The sequence below is a fragment of the Sceloporus occidentalis genome, unplaced genomic scaffold, assembly GCF_023333645.1.
Source record: "Sceloporus occidentalis isolate IW3139 unplaced genomic scaffold, rSceOcc1.0.p SCAF_5, whole genome shotgun sequence".
NCBI lineage: Eukaryota > Metazoa > Chordata > Lepidosauria > Squamata > Phrynosomatidae > Sceloporus > Sceloporus occidentalis.
In genome coordinates, this window is record NW_028316985.1 from 174941591 (window position 1) to 174961692 (window position 20102).

General features: G+C 39.0%; 1 protein-coding gene across 6 annotated transcripts in view; it reads left to right on the forward strand.

Moving 5' to 3' along the window:
* Positions 1-20102, forward strand: part of WDFY3 (WD repeat and FYVE domain containing 3) — a 172131-nt gene that overhangs the window by 102566 nt on the left and 49463 nt on the right. For 5 of the 6 annotated variants that reach the window (XM_089526177.1, XM_089526181.1, XM_089526183.1 and 2 more), the window contains 9 exons: positions 460-554; positions 2896-3016; positions 4536-4753; positions 6051-6286; positions 8000-8134; positions 9942-10121; positions 15765-15998; positions 18054-18153; positions 19266-19426. In XM_089526177.1, coding sequence (XP_089382303.1) covers positions 460-554; positions 2896-3016; positions 4536-4753; positions 6051-6286; positions 8000-8134; positions 9942-10121; positions 15765-15998; positions 18054-18153; positions 19266-19426 — 1480 coding nt within the window. The remainder of the gene's footprint in view (positions 1-459; positions 555-2895; positions 3017-4535; positions 4754-6050; positions 6287-7999; positions 8135-9941; positions 10122-15764; positions 15999-18053; positions 18154-19265; positions 19427-20102) is intronic. The other variant, XM_089526180.1, reaches the window with a different exon arrangement.

The following is a 20102-nucleotide window of genomic DNA, read 5'->3' on the forward strand; positions in this document are numbered from 1 at the left end:
TAAATTCTTGTTATAAAAAAGCAGGATCATATCTAATTGGCCTAGAAAATTTAAATATTCCCAGTATACATATTTATCATATTTTGGAAGTGTAATAATCTTTATCCGTGTCTGCTTTTAACTTGGCCAGAATTCATTTCTCAGAAATTTGGATGCTATGTTCCTCTCGCTCTTTTTTAAAATGTTTTACTTATAATATTCATATTTGTTTGTATATGGCATTTTTAACTATATATGTTATGCAACATAACCAATTTCAGATGTACTTGAAATTGGCCACTGTTTAATATATATAAGGTTTAGGCAATCTTCTTGGTCAACCCTAATGTCAATATCAATTTTTTTTTAAAAGCCTGTTCGTAGTATTTATTTTTACTCTGCAGTTGATGCTTACTAATGACAAATTAAACTCCATCTGTCACACATGTGCATGCCATTTTCCCCCCTCTATCCTTCAAGGTTTGGACAGTTCATCTCTTCTACTTTGCCTACATTTGCAGTCTGTGAGAAATTTGTAGTCATGGAGATGAACAATGAAGAAAAACTTGATCCTGGTAAGTAGGCTTGGGTTCAGGGAAAATAGTGGAAGAAAACTGACCTGAGATATGATCTCTAATTACTATGGATGATAATATCTCTTACTTTCAATACACTTGTGGTGCCTAACTTTAGTATGGTCAGCTTTCATTAATGTATATCAATAGCTGTTCTTCGTAACCTGTATATTTCTTTACTCCTGTGTTTTCTCTTTTCTTTTTTCTTTTTTGTAATTTTGCTTTAAAAATCCAATTAAAAATAAAAAGGAGTAAATTAGATTGAACTCCATGAGGTACTCTTCTGATTAAATGTATTTAAAGATTTATAATTATGATCTCAAAAATCTGTTTCATCGCGTTCAGTACTATAATACAACATGCCCATTTTTTCTCAAAAGAAAAATATCTTTTAATGAGGAGGGCCTTTTTTATTTTACTTTTCAAGAGAACACTTTGGCTGGAATCTTGTTGGTGTACTACACAGATGTAACTAGCAGTTGCACTTTTCCCAAACTCACATAGCAGCAGCAGCAAGGGAAGGCAAATGATTCATAGTTGTCATCAGGATTTCTAGTCCTGATTTCTAGATATGTCCTTGGAGCTGGAATGGTGTAGGGCTTTGAGTGTTGGTCTAGGTCTCTCAGAGATGAGGGTTCATATCCCTTAGCAGTGGAAACCCATTGGGATACACTTGACAAATCATTCTCTCTCTGTCTCAGAGGACGGGACGGGGAAACCTCTGAACAAATATTTCCAAGGAAACCCCATGATAGGCTCACCATAGGGTCTCCATAAGACAGAAGCAGCAGGAGCAACAGCAGCTTTGGCACCAGAGTGAATTGGAAAGGCTGGTTTGATTAAAAAAAATGACCTGTGCTATGGGACCGATCAAGAAGTCAGGCACAGATGGGGCAGCCTGCCCCTCCTAATGATAACTGCAGCTTTATTGTTTCTTGGTTGTTGTGCCTGCAACTTTTGTCTTCTTGTGTCTGCTACATATGATTGCCTAGTTATGACAGTGATTCAACATGATTCCAGCCTTTGCTCCAAACAAACTCCCATTTAAATCAGTGGGTTTGCACTGAAATACGTTGTAGCAGCTATGGCTTTGTATGATAAAAATGCATGCCTATGTAAAAGCTTGGAGAATTTTCATTTACTGGAAAGAAGTAAGGAAAAAATCTTATTTCATGATGCTGTCATTTTTAATCTTTTTGTAGCCCTCTTCTTCATTATACTTTATGATCCTTATGTGTGAAACCAAGTGAGGTGCAATGGTCATTACAGTTGAAAATGAACGGTCTCTTTTGATTTTCTTTTCATGTAAAAAAGGTTTGATTTAATTGGAAATTCAGGCCAATTGAGTAGAAATGAAATTGAAATGTTTATATTGGCACTTTTTGAAATACATAATCCACCAAGCAAAGTAATACAATTGCAGGTGGCCTTTAGAGAACAAGGTTCTTCGCTTTGAAACACAAATTGCATAACAAGGCAGGTGTAAATAATTTGCTGACATGTATTTTAAAAGCTTTTTTCCATTAATTTTTAAGTGTAATGATAAAGGAGGTAGTAGGTATTCCCCCTTCTCTGCTCCCCTGCAGAAAAGAAAAAAGGAAGAAAAAGTTGGTTTATTTTAATGAAATACACTCTTTAAAAATAATTATTTTTTTATCTTTGTGGGAAAAGAAAGAAATATGCCTCTCTAGTATGCTGGATTGCTATATTGCTTTTGATTTCTTTGATAATAGTAGCCTCTCAACCCATGCAGATCACAGCTATTCCATGGTGTGCGCAGTTTTTCATGTTAAGGTCATCCTTCTGATGGTGAACATCTGACAACTTAGCTCCACTGATCTTTGGACACCAGACACACAGTCTTCATCTCAGTCCAGACTCAAAGCCATGTAGCTGACATTAGTTAAATGTTTTGCTATAATGTTGTAGATAGGTTAGACCTTCTCCAGTTATGTCTGCAAAACCTGGAATATATCATATTAACTTGTATCCAAAAGAATACTTTTGGTTTAGGCTTGCTTTGTGGAATCAGTTTTGATTCAGTTTGCTCATCACTGCAAATTTACTGGCAATTTTGTTCCCCTTTTCTGTCTATGGCTCCAACTCTATACTCTAGGGAAAAAAATAATTTAATGTGGAGAATTTCTGTTTAAACAGATTTCAGCATTACACTGCCTACTTGTAAAATCAGAAGAATATTTCTAAACCAGCCACATTAAGTGTGTGTGTGTGTGTGCATACATTTTATGCATGCATATACCTTTATGGCAACTGATATTATTTTAGATAATAGAGTACTTGTTTGCTTCAAAATGAATTAGCCATTTTATTTTGCATTTAGGAACAGAGGAGGATTTTGGAGGTCTTGTTTCTGCAAATCTCATTCTTCTGAGAAACAGATTACTAGACATCTTGCTTAAGCTTATGTACACTTCAAAAGAAAAGACAAGTATCAACTTGCAGTGAGTACAACTGTCTTACATTTTGGTGAAAATTATGAGTTTGATTAGATTCCGTAACACACTGATATACCCTTCATCAGCCTGATGCTGCTCAGATGTTCCAAACCAAAACTACTGTCTTCTCTGAACATTGGCTTTGTCAGTTGTTTCTGATGGCATTTGTAATCAAAAACATTTTAAAAGAGCTATGTTGGGAAGGCTATATTAATAGATGAGGAGGAGGCTGTGACATCTGTTTGTGCATCTTATCCTTGTATTTAACTACATCCAGTAAATCCATGTGATTGACAATTGTAAGCACAATCACTTTCACATTATAGGGAGCATATAACTCCCTTGTTGAAACAACTTCACTGGCTACTGGTTTGTTTCCAGGCACAATTCAAAGTGCTGGGCATGACCTATAATGCCCTACACGGCTTCGAACCAGACTATTTGAGAGACCATATCTCCCCAGACGAACCTGCTAGAACCCTAAGATTTTCAGAAGGCTTTCTCTTAGTCCCACCACCATCCCAGAGCCTTCTCAGTGGCTGCTCCCAGCCTCTGGAACTCACTTCCAGAGGAGGCTAGACTGGCTCCCTCTCTGCTTGCCTTTCACTGACAAGCCAAAAAGGCAGGCTTTTTAATGTAGTAATCATGACAGGATGGTTTTATATGGGATGTTTGTTTTAGTTATGTTTAAATTTTTTGTATGTTTTAATGTTAATTTATATTGTTTAAATTAAATTATTTTAACCGTTTTTTTTTAATTTGTACTCTAAAGTTTTTAAAAATGTATTTATTGTGTGCCAGCTTGGGTCCATTTTTGGCAGAAAGGCAGCATAAAAATGAAATAAATAAATAAATATAAATTGATATTATGGTCTTTGAATGATTTCCACAGTCAGAAGTTGTGGATATGTGACTGGAATGAGGCAATATTCAAAAACTTTCGGCATTAAGAGGTTATATGAACATGTGAGGAAGGGAGTGTGCTTGCCCTGCCCTGCCATTGGTTTGATTGCAGAAAAAATGGTGGAAATGAATAGAAGTGTGTCTTCTAGGCATGAAAGTGTTCTACACAAGCCAGAAGTGCATAAGCCAGTTTTCCTCTTCTCCCTCTTCAGAATATTTCTTTTCATGTGTTTTAAGTGTTGTCATGTTGTCAAGAGACAACAAAGGGATGAATTTGTGTTGATTTTAAGTCTGTTTTCCAAGCCTGAATTAGTGCTATGGAATTGTTCACTTGCCTTAGAGTAAGCACCATTGAACACAGTGGGGCTTTCATCTAACTAGAGATGTGTATTTCTCTCATCATTTACTACTGGACACTTAATCAGATCCTTCTTAAGGGGAGTTGACATAGTACCAGCTGTGTATTCAACTTTCAGAGGACCAGCTGGGCTAAATTTGTGTTTAATCATAAAAGGAAAGAGAAGCTTTGAAAAACATATCTATAAGATTTTTGCTTTGAAATCTACCTTTCTGTTTGAATTGAGACCACTACTTCTGTGTCATTTTCTGTATTGTTATTTAGAGCTTGTGAAGAATTGGTCCGGACCCTGGGCTTTGACTGGATTATGCTTTTCATGGAAGAACACTTGCATCCTACCACAGTAACAGCTGCCATGAGGATTCTGGTGGTTTTACTGAGCAATCCAACTATTCTCATCAAGTTCAAGGAAGGCCTCACTGGTGGAGGCTGGCTTGAGCAAACAGATTCTGTACTGACTAATAAGATTGGAACAGTACTTGGTATGAATCTTTGTACTGTCCCTGTATCTGTATCTTTTCTATTCTGCATGTTGGATTGGTACCAAAAAAGCCAGTTTAGCTGTCATATTTTTCATTATTTTGAGATGGCTCCTGAAGTTATTTTCACAGACTGTATGTTCAGAAAGCATTGTGAACATATGGATAGTACTGTGGAATATATTCATTTACAGATCCCACCTGAGACTGTGTTGTAGATCATTTGAATCGCACAGTGAATGTTTTATGTACGGCTTATTAACAAAATAATTTTAATGTACCTGATTATTATTAAGGCTACAAACAATTCCTTTTAAATCAGCAGGACAAGCTATATGCAGTATTTCGAAATAACTTGTGACATTATCAAATACAAAAAATCCTGCTCGGTTTAACAGATTTGGAACAATTAATATACTGTATATACTCAGGCTAAGTCTAGACATTTTAGATTTAAAAAAATTGACCCCAAAAACCTGAATCGCTTATCCATGAGTACTGTATTTTAACTCTTATATTATAAAAAGGAACCAAAGTCAGTATTTTGTACTCTCACAGAACTATTTTGATTACCAAGTATGAGTTTTACTTATTCTTAGATTTTATAGGCAATTGGCATATAATTTCAAAAGAAAGATCTTTCAGAATTTGTCTTACTTGCTTTCTTTTGTAGGCTATCTTATGAATATGACATTTAACTTTCAGTTTAATAAACTAGAAGACTTCTCCATTGTTGAACTCCTGAACAATTCAATTCATACCAGTGGGTTTACAGAGAAGAAGCTCCTAGCTGAAGAGTGAGAATCATGTTGTCCTCTAGTAGTTGTTGAGCAGCAATTTCCAGCATTCCACTTCATTGGCTAGGTGGATCAGCAGCATCTGGTGAACTGCATGATTCCCACCCCTGCCTTAGCAGATTACACCCAGTGCTAGCAGAAGGATCAAATATATGACTGGACATAAAATGTCAGATTATTGTGTCTTCAAATTATGGCTTTGACCACATGAATGACTCATTACTTTGCTTAGTGCTCTGCAAAATCCAGAAAAGCATTTGGGGAGCAGCCAAATAAAATTCCATAGCTGAGAAGAATTCGCTTACACTTTGGATTTCTTTCCTGAATTACTGCATGTTTTGTTTTTTAATGACCAGGGGTTTTAAATGAACTTTATCTAATTTTTAGTATTAATTATGCATTGTTACAAATCTGAACGGTTCTTTCTTCAGTTTGTAGTGGTGATATAAATAGAACTTAACTGGGGTTTTTTGGGATTTTGCCTTTCCCCTTTTTCCCCTTAGGTTTTAATGTTGGCAGGAGTGCTGGTGGCAGATCAACTGTCAGAGAAATTAACCGGGATGCTTGTCATTTCCTGGGCTTTTCGGTTCTTCAGTCATTTCTTCCTAAGCACACAAATGTGCCTGCACTCTATTTCCTTCTCATGGCCCTTTTCCTGCAACAGCCAGTCACTGAACTGCCTGAAAACCTGCAGGTCAGTGCACCTGTCATCACCAGCCGATGTAATCAGGGTGGCCAGGTAGGGATTACCTAGTAAGATATTAATGTTATTAAGTGTGCTGGGGAAATTATTCAAAGCTTACTTGACAATAAAAAAATCCTCATTGGAATGTCTGATGAAAAGTTTTTCATCTGAGAGGAAGTTGCATTAATTGTTATCATGTAAGTTAGGATCTCTTATACTTTCTGAAAATATAATGCTGCTATAGAATCATTAAATTGAAAGGAAGCAGAAAGCCCATTGAGTCCAGTGCCTGCCATACAGGAATCCACTGCTAAAGCATTTCTGAGAAGTGGCCATCAAATTTATGTTTCAGTTTATTTTCAGGGTGGATATATATTTGGTTCTTTAACCAATGATCGTATTTATAAGGGCCTCATTCTATGTTGTTGTTGTTGCTGCTGCTGCTGTTGCTGTGTACCTTCCATGCATGGGTTTCCATGGCTGAGCAGGGATTGGAACCCTGATCTCCAGAATCAGAGTCGAACACTCAAACCACTACACCACATTGGCTCATCCTTTACCCCAGTCTAAATACCCTAGAGCAGTGGCCCCCAGACTGTGCCCTTTAAGATTTTTTGGACTTCAGCTCCCAGAAGCCTCAGCGATGTTGGCCAATAGCCTGGGATTCTGGGAGCTAAAGTCCAAAATCTCTTAAAGGGTACAGTTTGGGGACCACTGCCCTAGAGGCACCAGATCCCATCTGATCTTGGAAGCAAAGTAGGGTCAGCTCTAGTTAGTACTTGGATGGGAGGCTACCAACAAATACCAGGTGTTGTTGGCTATATTTCAGTGTAAGAAACTGGCAGAATCACCTCTTGAGTATTCCTTTTCTTAAAAAAAAAAAAAACCCTACGAGATTCATGGGGTCACCATAAGTCAATAGGTGACCTGAAGGCACATGCATACAAACATCCCTTTTTAAATGATAGCATTGTGTGTAGTGTATGTTTGAGGAGTTGTTAACTGCTGTCAGATTGACATCAACCTATGACAACCCCATGAACAAGAGACCTCCAGGTCACCCTGTCCTCAACAGTCCTGCTCATGTCTTGAAGACTCACGGCTGTGGTTTTGTTGATTGTGTCTATCCATCTGGAACATGGTCTTCTTCTTTTCTACTTCCTTCACCTTACCAAACATTATTGTCTTTTCTATTGAGTCATGTCTTTCCATGCTGTGTCTAAAGTATGAGTCTTATGACCGTCATTTTGGCTTGTAGGGAGAGTTCTGGCTTGATTTGCTCTTTTGAGTATTGCTGTGATGTTTTTGATGGTTGGTGTATTTTGTATTTTTGATGCCTTTGTTTTGTAATCCGCTTTGATTCCACAAGGAAAAGGCAGAATATAAATAAATCTTCTTCTTCTTCTTATTATTATTATTATTATTGTTATTAGTCCATGGTTTCTGTAGAACTTTTTTCCAGCACCACATTTCAAATGATTTGGTTTTCTTCCTGTTAGCTTTCTTCACTGTTTAGCTTCTACAACATGCATAGAAATGGTTAAATGCTTAACAGAAAATAATCAGTGCAGCTTAAGTAACATTGATCTGCAAGGATCTCATGGTGTCCATGAATGCATCTGAGACTAAAGTACCAAGCAGCTCAAAATCAAGCTTATAAATGAAACCCCATATAGCAATATGATACCTTCAAGTGAATAACTTCAAAATGTTGATGCTAGTCTCTTATTCATTTCCCCCTCTCCCACTTTTATCTCCATTCCACAGTTTGATTTAGACTCAATTTGGACATTTATATTTGGTGTTCCTGCATCAAGTGGAACTGTGGTTGTTTCAGTTCACAGTGTTTGCACAGAAGCTGCATTTTTATTACTGGGAATGCTTAGGACCATGTTGAATTCAGTAAGTATGTTGTCTCTTTGGATATTGATTAGAAAAGGAATTGGTGCTTTCAATATGCATTTTGCTAGGATTGGGCAACTCTTACAGGGATGGAGGCCACTTTTTAAATTGGTCAGATGTTCAAGTGATGCACTTTTTTCTTTTTAGCTTTCTTTTAACATTTTTGGTAAAGTGGAAAATCTAACAGCAGCAAAAGTATTCGTTTTTCAATACTTATATTATATTTCTGAATGTTAACAAATGCCCCATCACTCATCTTAATCAAGTTATTTGTATTTCACAAAATATCATTACTTAAGTTCATTATTTCTTACTATTAAAATATAAACTACTCCCCAAACTTACTCAGATTTAATTCTTACAATGAAATAGTTTAGAATTAAAAAGTGAAATCAGACTAACTATATGCAGTTCATTAAAAAATCAATTTATTATTTCATATGATACTGATTAGGAAATAGAATGGCCCCTTGAATGGAATAGATAAAGATGTTAATAAAGATTAGGGAATATGGTTCTGACTATGATATTCAGCATATTAGTTACTACAGTGCCTATTCCAGGTGTTGAAAGGCTGATATCTATTGAACTTTAAACATAAAATATCATGTGTTTGCTGTGCTTAGTGATTGTTTCCATGAAGTCATCAGCTGACACAGTCTTTTAGTCAATTGCATAGTTAAAGGTAAGTGTCCAAACCAAGTAGTTAACCTTCAGACGTCTGTTCTAAAAAGAAAACACTGCATAAAATTGCTCCATATGCAGGCGCACCATATGCGGCCTCTGGTTTATGCGGAAGCCGTGTGGCAATTAAATGAATGACACACGCACACGTGGGACGTGCGCCACCCTGCCGTGAGCACGAGCCCCATTATACTGAATGGGGCTCAAGCATATGCATTATTCACCTTACGCGGGTGGTGGGGGTGGTCCAGAATAGATTCTCGGCATAAGGCGAGGCTTCACTGTATTCTTCTACCTATTCCATCCAAAGTTCTTTCCATTACTTCATCATGCTAATTTTAATAATAGTAATTTTGCAATTGTTAATAAGTTAAATAAAAATGTTTGGATAGCTTCCTCAATAAAGGGTAAGCATATGATCCGAAAGGAGATTCCCCAGACTTATTCCAAACTGAATCATTGCCAATGTAAATAAGCTCTTTCTACATCTCAATGGCCCAGTCCAGATGGGCCGAAAAGGATGCCCTCGTCACGTGTGAGGCGTGCCTCGGGGCGCCTCGAGGCGGCGCTTCTAGACGCCCCTCGCACATTACCAGGGCGTCAAAATGGCGGTGCCCTGTACAGACGGCCGCTGCCATTATGACATGCCAGGCGCATAGAGTCCACACGTCATAGTGCCATTGCGAGTGCGCCATTGCCACACTGTGACATCATAATGGTGTCACAAGAAGAACCCGTTTTTCATGGGTTCTTTTTGGTCCGCGGGGAAGCCCTGTGGTCAAGGCTGCAGCTTCCCCACAGACCGAAACTAGGTGCCAGGAGACCATCCTTTTTGGACGGTCTGTCCCCCGCCATTGTTTCTATGTAGAAACTAGAATAAGTGTTACTTCTGTGGATGCAAAGAATTTATTATTTACTTGTTGCACTGATATCCCGCCTTTCTCCCAAAATGAGATCCATGGCAGATCCCAACATGAGGCAATAACACATTCTTTCCTTTGGGGAAAAATCTTGCCATATTTCTCACATAAAAAGCCCCTAATAATACAGAAAAGTGCCACATAGTTCTTTTTATATTACATTGTTATTTAAAATAACTAACAACTTTTTTCTTTCCTTACAGCCATGGCAGTCAGAGGAAGAAGGTTCTTGGCTTCGTGAATATCCAGTTACCTTGATGCAATTCTTTCGCTACTTGTATCACAATGTTCCTGATTTGGCTTCAATGTGGATGAGCCCAGAGTTTCTTTGTGCCTTGGCAGCCACTGTATTTCCTTTCAACATCCGGCCATACTCAGAAATGGTAGGAGAGGGAGGAAAAACAAAGTAGTACAGTAATCAGTTTATCTTTTCTGTTTTCTTTGTTAGGTTGGAATCTTTCAATCACTGATTCAGTGCTACAGATAAGTTGGATATAACTGAAATACTTTGCTTTATCTTAATAGTAGCATGTTACTGAGAGCCACCTGTACGGTGAATGCAGATATGTTCTGGAGGGGAAGTTAATGTGGGTCCATTGTTTTTCCACTTTGTACATGTTTATGGTTTCATCTGTACCACCTTGATTTAATTTATCATATAGTTTAATATGATTTAGACTGTAAATTACCTTCCACTATTTTGCCCACTAAAGGCACTACTTTCCCACAGTGGTAGGACTGCATGCTCCTGTGATGCAAGAGGCTATGCTGCCATCAGCACTCCTGCTAGTAGGGTCTTTCATGTCAGACAGGGTTTTGCTGAGGAGCCAGAATGCATAAGCCCAACAGCTGCTGTATAGCAGCAGTAGTGGGTGGGTGGGTGGTGGGGTAACACTGACAAAAGATCTCTCAGAGACAACAGCAGTGGCATTATAGCTGACACTTGTTAGTACTGTGCAGAAGGAGGCATAAGAAATTCTATGATGTGACAATCCAAAATGAAACGAGATAGTAGCAAAAGATGAAACTCATAGATTGGATGTTACTCAGTGAGCTACTGGGGTACAGAAGAGGACAAATACAGGTAACACTGTGAGTAATGATGCAAGTGGACTCAAGATGAAAGGATGTCCAGCCTTTGATGTGCTAAGAGACCAAAGGAAAATCCAAAACTGCACAAGACATATTATAGGAACGTGGAATGAGTGAAGCATGAATCAAGGGGACGAGACACAGTAAAATAAGATATCTTGAAGTGAGCAAGCTAAAGTGGACAAGAATGGGACATTTAGAGTCAGATAATTACACAGTGTTTCTTTAGGAAATGAAAATCTAAGAAGAAACCAAGTGATGTTTATGGTGAGGAGAGATGTAGCAAAAAAAGTCAAAGGACGTAATGCAAATTCTGACCAATTAATCTTAACAGGATTTCAGGCAAAATAATAATCCAGGTTTGAAAAATTGTAAGATTCTATTCTGGAGTCCTGGAGAAAATTGATAACACACCAAAACAAGACTTGTTAATCATAGGTGATAGGAATGCAAAAGTAGGAAACAAAGCAAAATGAAGGATTATAGGAAAATTTGGCCTGGAAACAAGAAATGAAGGAGAATGACTGATGGAATTTTGGGACAGTTTGTTCATTGCAAACACTTTGTTCAAACAACAAAAGAGGCGACTGTATACCTGGACATCACCTGATGGCCAATATAGAAATCGAGTAGACTATATTATGGGAATCAGAAGATGGCAAAGGTTCATTCTCTGTGCCAAAACAAGACTAGGAGCAGATTATGGCACAGACCCATGAACTGCTGATATCAAAATTTAGAGTATCTAAGGGCCCAAACAGACCATTGCATTTTGATGACACATGCCCCAAAGCTGTCCAGAAGCTGCCTAACTGATCAGATAGGGGCAGCTTCAAGCCACTCCAGGGATGTGGCATTTTGACAACACATACACCCTGGGGTGCCCAGAAGCTGCCCGGGGCTTGTACCAGGGCTGCCTAAGGCAGCCCAAACTAGCCCACTGGATGTGAAACTCTGGTGTTTATCACTGTATTATAACATCTGCTCGTTTTGGCAGAGTTTCTCTTCTAAATGCACCAGTTAAGTTCCTTTGGGTTTTATTTAAAATATAGTGCGCCTGCATCATACGCTGATGCACCATACGCGGCTTTCAGCATACACTGAAAGCTGCTAGGGAGCATGAGGGTCGCAAGGGGCAGCGCATCCCATTAAGAATAATGGGGTGTGTGCCAACCACCACACCACCACGCTAGGCACGAGCCCCATTATTTTCAATGGGGCTCGAGCATACGTGGGGGGGTTTTAAACGGGGGGGGGGGGTCCGGAACGGATCCCCTCGCATAAAAAAAGGGTGCACTGTACTGTATTTGGTTTGGCAAGGTATGGGTTGAAGTTTTTGATTTTTTTTCCCTTTCTTCTTCTTCTAATCATTTCCTTACAGCAACTTTCTGAGGTAGGCTAGAACAGGGTGAGATTACTAAACAGAATAAAACACGAATGTGATCTACATACACTCCAGAGCAACCTTTCTCATCCTTTTTACTGTGAAAGTACCCTTGAAATTTTCAGGTCTCAGAGACCCTTACATAAAAATTATACCTACAGCCCCCCCCCCCCCATTTTTTAACAAATTCCAGAAATAATGGGGGGGAAAGATGTTGATTATATTCTGCATGGGTAGTGGGGAGAAAAGGCAGATTGGAGCATTGGCAATATCTAGTCAGAGTAAGTCTAGCAACAGCCAATGAGAGCTTAGCCAAGAAAAGGCAAGGGCTATTGCCAGGGGCAAGTGTAAATAGGAAGAGAGGACTGCGTATAAGGTAGATAGGGACCAGATAGGGACTGAGCTCTGAGTTTGAGGTGTATTAGACCCCGCCGGGGGGGGGGGGGGTTAACAGCCAAGGCAGCTGAGATACGCTGCTGAAAGGGTCTGAATACCCAGGTTGGCCTAAAAAGAGGTCAAGTGTGTAAATTGAATTGGTGTGGCTGGAAAAGTCATAAAGTAGCAAAGTTTAAAAGGTCAGAATCAAGTCAAATGTCTTTTGTGAAACTGTAAACTAGAGATCACTTTTAAAATATAGTATAAATCTTTGTAACTGTTAAGCATACAAACACCATATCAACTCTGAATATCAACCAGAAGAGAGATATTGTAACCAAATATCTTGTAAATAAAGTTTTCCTTTGTTTTGGTTCAATGTATGGTTGCTTGAGGTATTTTAAGAAACTATAAACCAAATGTGATGTCAAAGGCTTTCATGGCCGGCATCCATAGATTTTTGTGGGTTTTTCGGGCTATGTGGCCATGTACTAGAAGAGTTTCTTCCTGATGTTTCACCAGCATCTGTGGCTGGCATCTTCAGAGAATGGGGAAGACCCAAGGACCCAAGTTCTTTCCAGGCAAGCATTCTCTGAAGATGCCAGCCACAGATGCTGGCAAAACATCAGGAAGAAACTCTTCTAGAACATGGCCACATAGCCCGAAAAACCCACAAAAAACTATAAACCAAATGTTAACAGGGATTAATAATACTTTTATTGCTCAGAACATGCAAAATAGTGAGGGCCCTGTCTTCCTACAGACTGGCCCAGAGGTAATAATAGAAAAGTGTGGGAGTCACTCAAGTGAGGGATCTGAGTTCAAGGGTCTCGTTGTGCAATTTGGTGGCAACTAGGGAGGTGGCCATCACATAAGTGGTGGCAGGAAATAGACCCATTGTGCTGCCATCAGAGAAAAATAGTTGGGTGAGTGAGTCTTACCTTCAGAGATAGCAATAGATATATGATACTTGAAAGTTTTTTTTTTTTTAGAAGAAGAAGAAGAAATTTATTTCAGTCAACAAGCCATCAACATCAAAATATATATAAAAAATATAAACATATAGAGCATTTAAAATATTTAAAACATTAAAAACATTAAAATACACGGACTTTTAAAGATAAAATCATGGAATATATATTCATAACCTGTGCAAAGGATAGAAATTTATATATATTTTTATACTGAAAAGCTCTAAAAAAAAAAAAGTATAATACGAGGCCTTAGGCACAGAGCCTAGATAAGTGCAAGTTGCAAAAGTTGCAAAAGGCCAAGGTGTTCAATTATGTTGACTCATAGTCTTGCGTGTTTTGACAGCCGAACAAAGAAACTTAGCCACTGTTTCCGTTTTACTCTTCTCAGCATCGTTCAGTAGGTATTCCATATACCAACTGTTCGATCTGCCTGGAGACTTGAGCAGGAGAGGAGAGATTAATCTTGCCCTCTCGTCTTTATAGAAAGTACAAAAGAATAAGACATGTTCTAATGACTCAATAGAACCATCACCACAGGGACAAACCCGTTCATGGTGGGGGATTCCCTTGAACCGACCCTCTAGAAGTGCTGAGGGAATTACATTAAATCTGGCTTTAGAGAACACAGCTCGGTACTTTGGAATAGTCAGGTTTTGCAGATAAAATGCCTCCTTCTCTGAATTAAACTGTAGCCCTAAGCTAATGGGAGAGCAGGTGGTACAAGCAGAAGATAAAGAATATTGAGTATCAATATCTTTTATGCGGCGTATCATAATCTGCTGGGCTCACGAAAGGTCTTGTGACATTAAAAAACTACTTGAGAAGCCCAATCTCAGCAATTTCTCCTGGATATTTTTAGACCATAGGGTGGTATAATTGTCTTTCCGTATAAGATGCAAGAGACCTGAGTCAGGGCCCGCATAAAAGAGTTTCAACCAGTACTTTAGGGTCCACATCCAAGCAGAGCATTCCACAGAGTGGCAGCCCGCTTCAAGTCGTAAAACAGCTGAAGGGACGCAATTAGGTACTCCAAATAATTTGCGAAGATAAACGGAAAAGACCTGTTCTAATTTGACAGAGAAACCTTGGATCCAGATGGGTATTCCAAATAACAATTGTGGTATAACCTTGGCCTGAAACACCTTCAAGGCTGCAGGTAAAAATTGGCCTCCTTTAGTATAAAAGAATCGGATTAGGGCTTTGGCACTATTATTTGCTGATTGAACAGCTATTGAACTCTGGGATGTCCAGCCAAGAGATGCTTGAAAAGTTATTCCTAAATACCTAAAAGTGTTAACTTGTTCTAACCTATGTCCATTTAGAATCCACCTGGATCGAGTCTTTTTTCTTGAGAAAACCATAATTTTTGTTTTGCTATAGTTGATGATCAGGCCGTTATCTTCACAATAACTTCCAAAAACTCTCAAGATATGTTTCAAGTCTATTTCCGAAAAGGAAAGGAGAACTGCATCATCTGCATACAAAAGTAAAGGAATACTAACAGAGGCTAGTTTGGGAGAGTGGCGTGCTTCCGCGGAAATGGAAGCAGAGAGATCATTAAGATAAAGGTTAAATAATAAGGGTGCCAAAATGCAACCTTGACGCACGCCTTTTTGAGTGGGGATAGATTTCGTAAAATTACCCTGAGTGCCACATCTCACCTGTATAGTTGTATCTCTATATAGATTCATAATTAACCAAAGTAGTCTCCTATCAATAGAAGAGGCAAAAAGTTTTATCCACAACCTTTCTCTCGGAATAGAATCGAATGCAGATTTCAAATCAATAAATGCCACGTATAGTCCTTTGCTTTGGGAAGTAGAATATTTCTCAGCCAGGTGGTTTAGAACCAAACAGTGGTCGAGAGTTGTTTTGCCTTTCCTAAAACCAATTTGTTCATTACCTATAATATTCTCACTATCTATCCATTCTGCGAGGCGATTATTGAGGAATCGGCCGTAAAGTTTACCCACAACTGAGAGTAAGCTTATGGGTCGATAATTAGATGGATCGTTTCTAGATCCCTTCTTATAAATAGGGATTATTGATACTTGAAAGTGACAGGCCTGTGAGGGGGTACTGGCAGAAAAGTAATATAAAAAGAAGTAAATAATAGCAGATAGTCAAAGGGTAGGTTGGGTTGTAGTAAATATTTAAACTTATAGTAGTAATTGCTGCCACTTCTTCTCCTTCTCAAAAAGGTTACTGATTTGGATGATGAAGCTGGATCCCCAGCAGAAGAATTCAAAGCATTTGCCTCTGACACAGGAATGAACCGTAGCCAATCAGAATACTGTAATGTTGGATCCAAAACCTATTTGACAAGTCACCCTGCTAAGAAGTTTGTGTTTGACTTCATGCGTGTGCTGATAATTGATAACCTTTGTCTTACACCGGCTAGCAAGCAAACGCCTTTGATAGACCTCCTCCTTGAGGTAGAGTTGGTCTGTTGCTGTTGTTGTTGCTGTTGTTCTTATTTCATTTGTTTGCTTACCTTCTCCCAGAAAGGGATCCAAGGCAGCTCACAAGATAAAAACATTTTTAAAACTTCACAGTAAAAATGTAAAAAGAATTAAAATCACCTAGTTAAAACAGTATAAAATTAACATAAAACATGCAAAAGTTAAAAACATAAGTAAAACACACACCCTATATAAAAGCCGCCTTGTGATTATTATATTGAAAAGCCTACCTAAATAAAAAAAATTGTTGCTTGCTGGCAAAAGGAAAGCGGGGAGGGGGCCAGCCCAGCCTCTCATGAAGGGAGTTCCAAAGGGTGGGAGCAGCCACCGAAAAGGCTCTCCCTCGTGTCTTCCCCAAGTGAGCCTGTAATGATGGTAGGACCAAGACAAAGCCTTCTCCTGAAGATCATAGGGCTTTGCAAGGTTCATATAGGGAGGTATGGTTTCTCAAATAGTCTATGCCTGCAAACAAGCCTGTAGCCAGTGAAGCTGTTTCAATAAGAGAGTTATATGCTCCCTATAACTGGCCCCAGTCAGCATTCTAGCTTTGGCCTTTTGGACATGCTGAAGTTTCCAAACAGTTTCCAAAGGCAGTCCAATGTAGAGTGCATAACCATAGTCCAAACGGGATGTAATCAAGCCATGTGTCACCATAGCCAGATCTAAGTCTCAAGGAAAGGGTGAAACTGGTGCACTAGTTTTAGCTGTGCAAATGCACTCCTGGTCATTTCTGAAACCTGGCTATTCAGGCTCAGAGCTGAGTTCAGGAGAACACCCAAGCTGCAAGCCTGAGATTTCAATGAGTGTAGCCCCGTCCAGCATAGGCAAAGTCCCTATTCCCTCATATGCCTTACAACTGACCAGGAGCACCACTGTCTTAATTGGATTAAGTTTTAGTTTGTTTCTCTTATCCAGTCCATTGTTTCAGTACACAGACAGCTTCCTTGGAATCAGATGAGAAGACGAGATAGAGTTGGGTATCATTTGCATACTGGTGATACTGCACCCCAAACAATGTGACTTCTCCCAGTAGTTTCATGTAGATGTTAAATAACATGGGGGACAAAACAGAACCCTGTGGGACTCTATAAGCCAGCAGGCAAGGAGTTGAACAAGAGTCCCCAACACCACCTTCTGGATTGGCCCCTTTAGGAAAGACCAGAACCACTGCATAACAGTGCCCTCAAGTTCAGCCCCAGAGAGGCAGCTTAGAAAGTTACCATGGTCAATGGTATTGAAAGCCGCCAAGAGGTCCAACAGGAGAACACTACCTCTTCACTTCCCTGTATAGGTCATCCACCAACGTGACAAAAGCTGTATCCATCCCACAGCCAGGTTTGAAGCCAGATTGAAATGGATCTCGATAATTTGATTCATCCAGAAACTGCCTTAAATGATATATAGAGTTTGTAGTGAATCTGTTTGTTAATGGACATAGCTTGTGAATGTCAAATTGTGAGAGTTTCACTCCTGGGTGGTATTCTGTGCCCTAAGAGAGCATTCTGTGAGTTGCTGCATCTCTTTCCTTCCCTCCCCTACATCCTATGCTTAGATGTATCCCTAAAACTGCTTTAGAAGAAATGAAAGAAACCCCATCATCCTACATTTTCACAAATATGCTCAAGCATGGCAGGACCATGTCTGGACCATAATCCTGATAGAAAGGTGGGACGTACTGTAGGTATGGGGGATATAAGAAATAATTTTAGAGGCTGCAGACCAATTCTTTCTAGCAGCAGGGAACATCTTATGAAGCCAAAGAAGCGTGCTAATCTGAAAATGTGTGTACATGGCTTTGTGTAGAGCATTTAAAATTCTCATTTTAGTGGAAAATCTTAACATTAGCAATTTTTAATTTTTACTATTAATCACAGATGTTATACCCAGCAAAATTTGAATATAACATTCCATGTTGAATAGCAGGCAATGCAATGTATGGTGGTGCTCTAAATGTACTATAGAGTTACAGGCTTAAAGTATTTTACATATCACTTTTTATTATCCTTGTATTTGCCCCCCCTCCCCCAGGCTGCTCCAGAAAGATCAACAAGGGCACAACAAAAAGAATTTCAGACCTACATTTTGGACAGTGTGATGGATCATTTGCTTGCTGCTGATGTGTTACTGGGTAATTAGTATTTGTGTTGTTTCTTATTCTTCTTCTTCAGTATCCACATAATGGCATGTCTACTGAATTTCTCAAAACATGGGGTGCTTTTTCACAAACTCCACTCTGAGTAGTTCGTTATTCCAGTTGGTAATTAGATGAAGAACAAGTGTAAGTAGAAGTGTGCAGATTCCTGCATGTGTAGAAACAAAGACAAGCTGGTATGAGCTTCAGCCCCATGGTAGGGATCAAGCTTGTTTTCTGCTACTCTAGAGAACAGAATCCAGAACAATGGATGCAAGCTGTAGGAAAAGAGATTCCACCTAAACATTAAGAGGAACTTCCTGTGACAGTAAGAGCTGTTCGACAGAGGAAAACACTCCCTCAGAGAGTGGTGGAGCCTCCTTCCTTGGAGGTCTTTAAACAAAGCAGTGCTTTGATTGTGAGTTCCTGCATGGCAGGGGGTTGGAAAGGATGGCCCTTGTGGTCTCTTCCAACTCTATGGTCTGTTACAGACAGCCAAAATAAAGCTGCTTCGAGTCACAGTGGAGGTATGGTGTTTCAATGATGCATGCGTCCTAAGAGTCCAGAAGCCACACCACAGCCACGCTCCAGTCCTTAGGGCTGGAGCATGGCTTTGGTGCGACTTCTGGACTCTTAGGATGCATGCATCATTGAAACGCCATACCTCCACTGTGACTCGAAGCAGCTTTATTTTGGCTGTCTGTAACAGGCCTATAATTCTATGAATCTTTCCTACTTTCACAGATAACATGTTTGAACTAGAAACAGAAGGAATATCCCAATTTAAAATTCATTGTTTAAAATAACTGGGTATGTCTGTTAGAAGAAATAAGTCCTTAATACTGTTTTAAACTCAGACAAAATGTTTAGCTGTCAAATTTCTCCCAACAGATCATTCCACAGTGTAGGGGTTGTCGATGACAATAGCCCCTGGGTGATAGTTGCCAGTCTAGTTTTAGTCAGTTGAAGTAAAAGTCCCCCAGAGAACCTCAGGGTATCCATTTTTAGTCGTTAAAGTTGCTATTACATTGTGGACATAGCAGGAGAGATCTGCTTGGAAGTCGTATGTTTTCATATAAATATATTGTTTTAATACTGTTGTCATTTAGGTGAGGATGCATCTCTACCCATTACAAGTGGAGGAAGTTACCAGGTGCTTGTAAACAATGTGTTCTATTTCACTCAGCGAGTGGTGGATAAACTTTGGCAAGGCATGTTCAACAAGGAATCAAGGCTGCTTATTGAATTCATAATCCAGCTAATTGCACAGGTATTCACGCTAATTTTTTAAACTAGTGTTTTAAATTTGCTATAAATAAACAGAGATCACACATTGACTTGCATTCTGTTAGTGACATAGGCAGGTTGTAAAAATGTAATGGCTATTTCACAAAATGAGCCTAAATTTAAGTCTTTTTTAAAAATTTACTATCATTTGTATGCTACTTTTCTCCCAGAAGAGACCCAAGGTGGCTCACAAAATAAAATTAGGGGCTTGTTAAAATGGTTTTACAGCTTTATATAATACAGCTTTAATTGCCAACAGCATTTTTTATCTGCTGAAGTGACAGACAAACCGATTCAAGCATCTGTCTTTAGTCTGCCCCATTTTTCTCCATGGCTTAAATGGATCCAAAAGACTAATTGTTCTAAAAAAGAGTAAATCTTATCAGGAAGCCCCCCCCCTCCACCCTCCCTTCATCTTAAATAAATCTTTCTTCTAATAGTCTTTCTTTGAAAATATTTTCCCCTTTCCCTTCAAACCATGACAGTCAAGTGGTCATCTTGGGTCCCATGCTGGGAGAAAGGTGGGTATTAAAAAAATAAATGTGATTAAATTCATGAGGCAAAGGGCTGTCTAATGCATGATAACTGAGTCTTGTAAAAAAATTTAAAGAATAAACCCTTCATGGCAAAGAGGACATCTCAGTAATAGCTGGCACTAA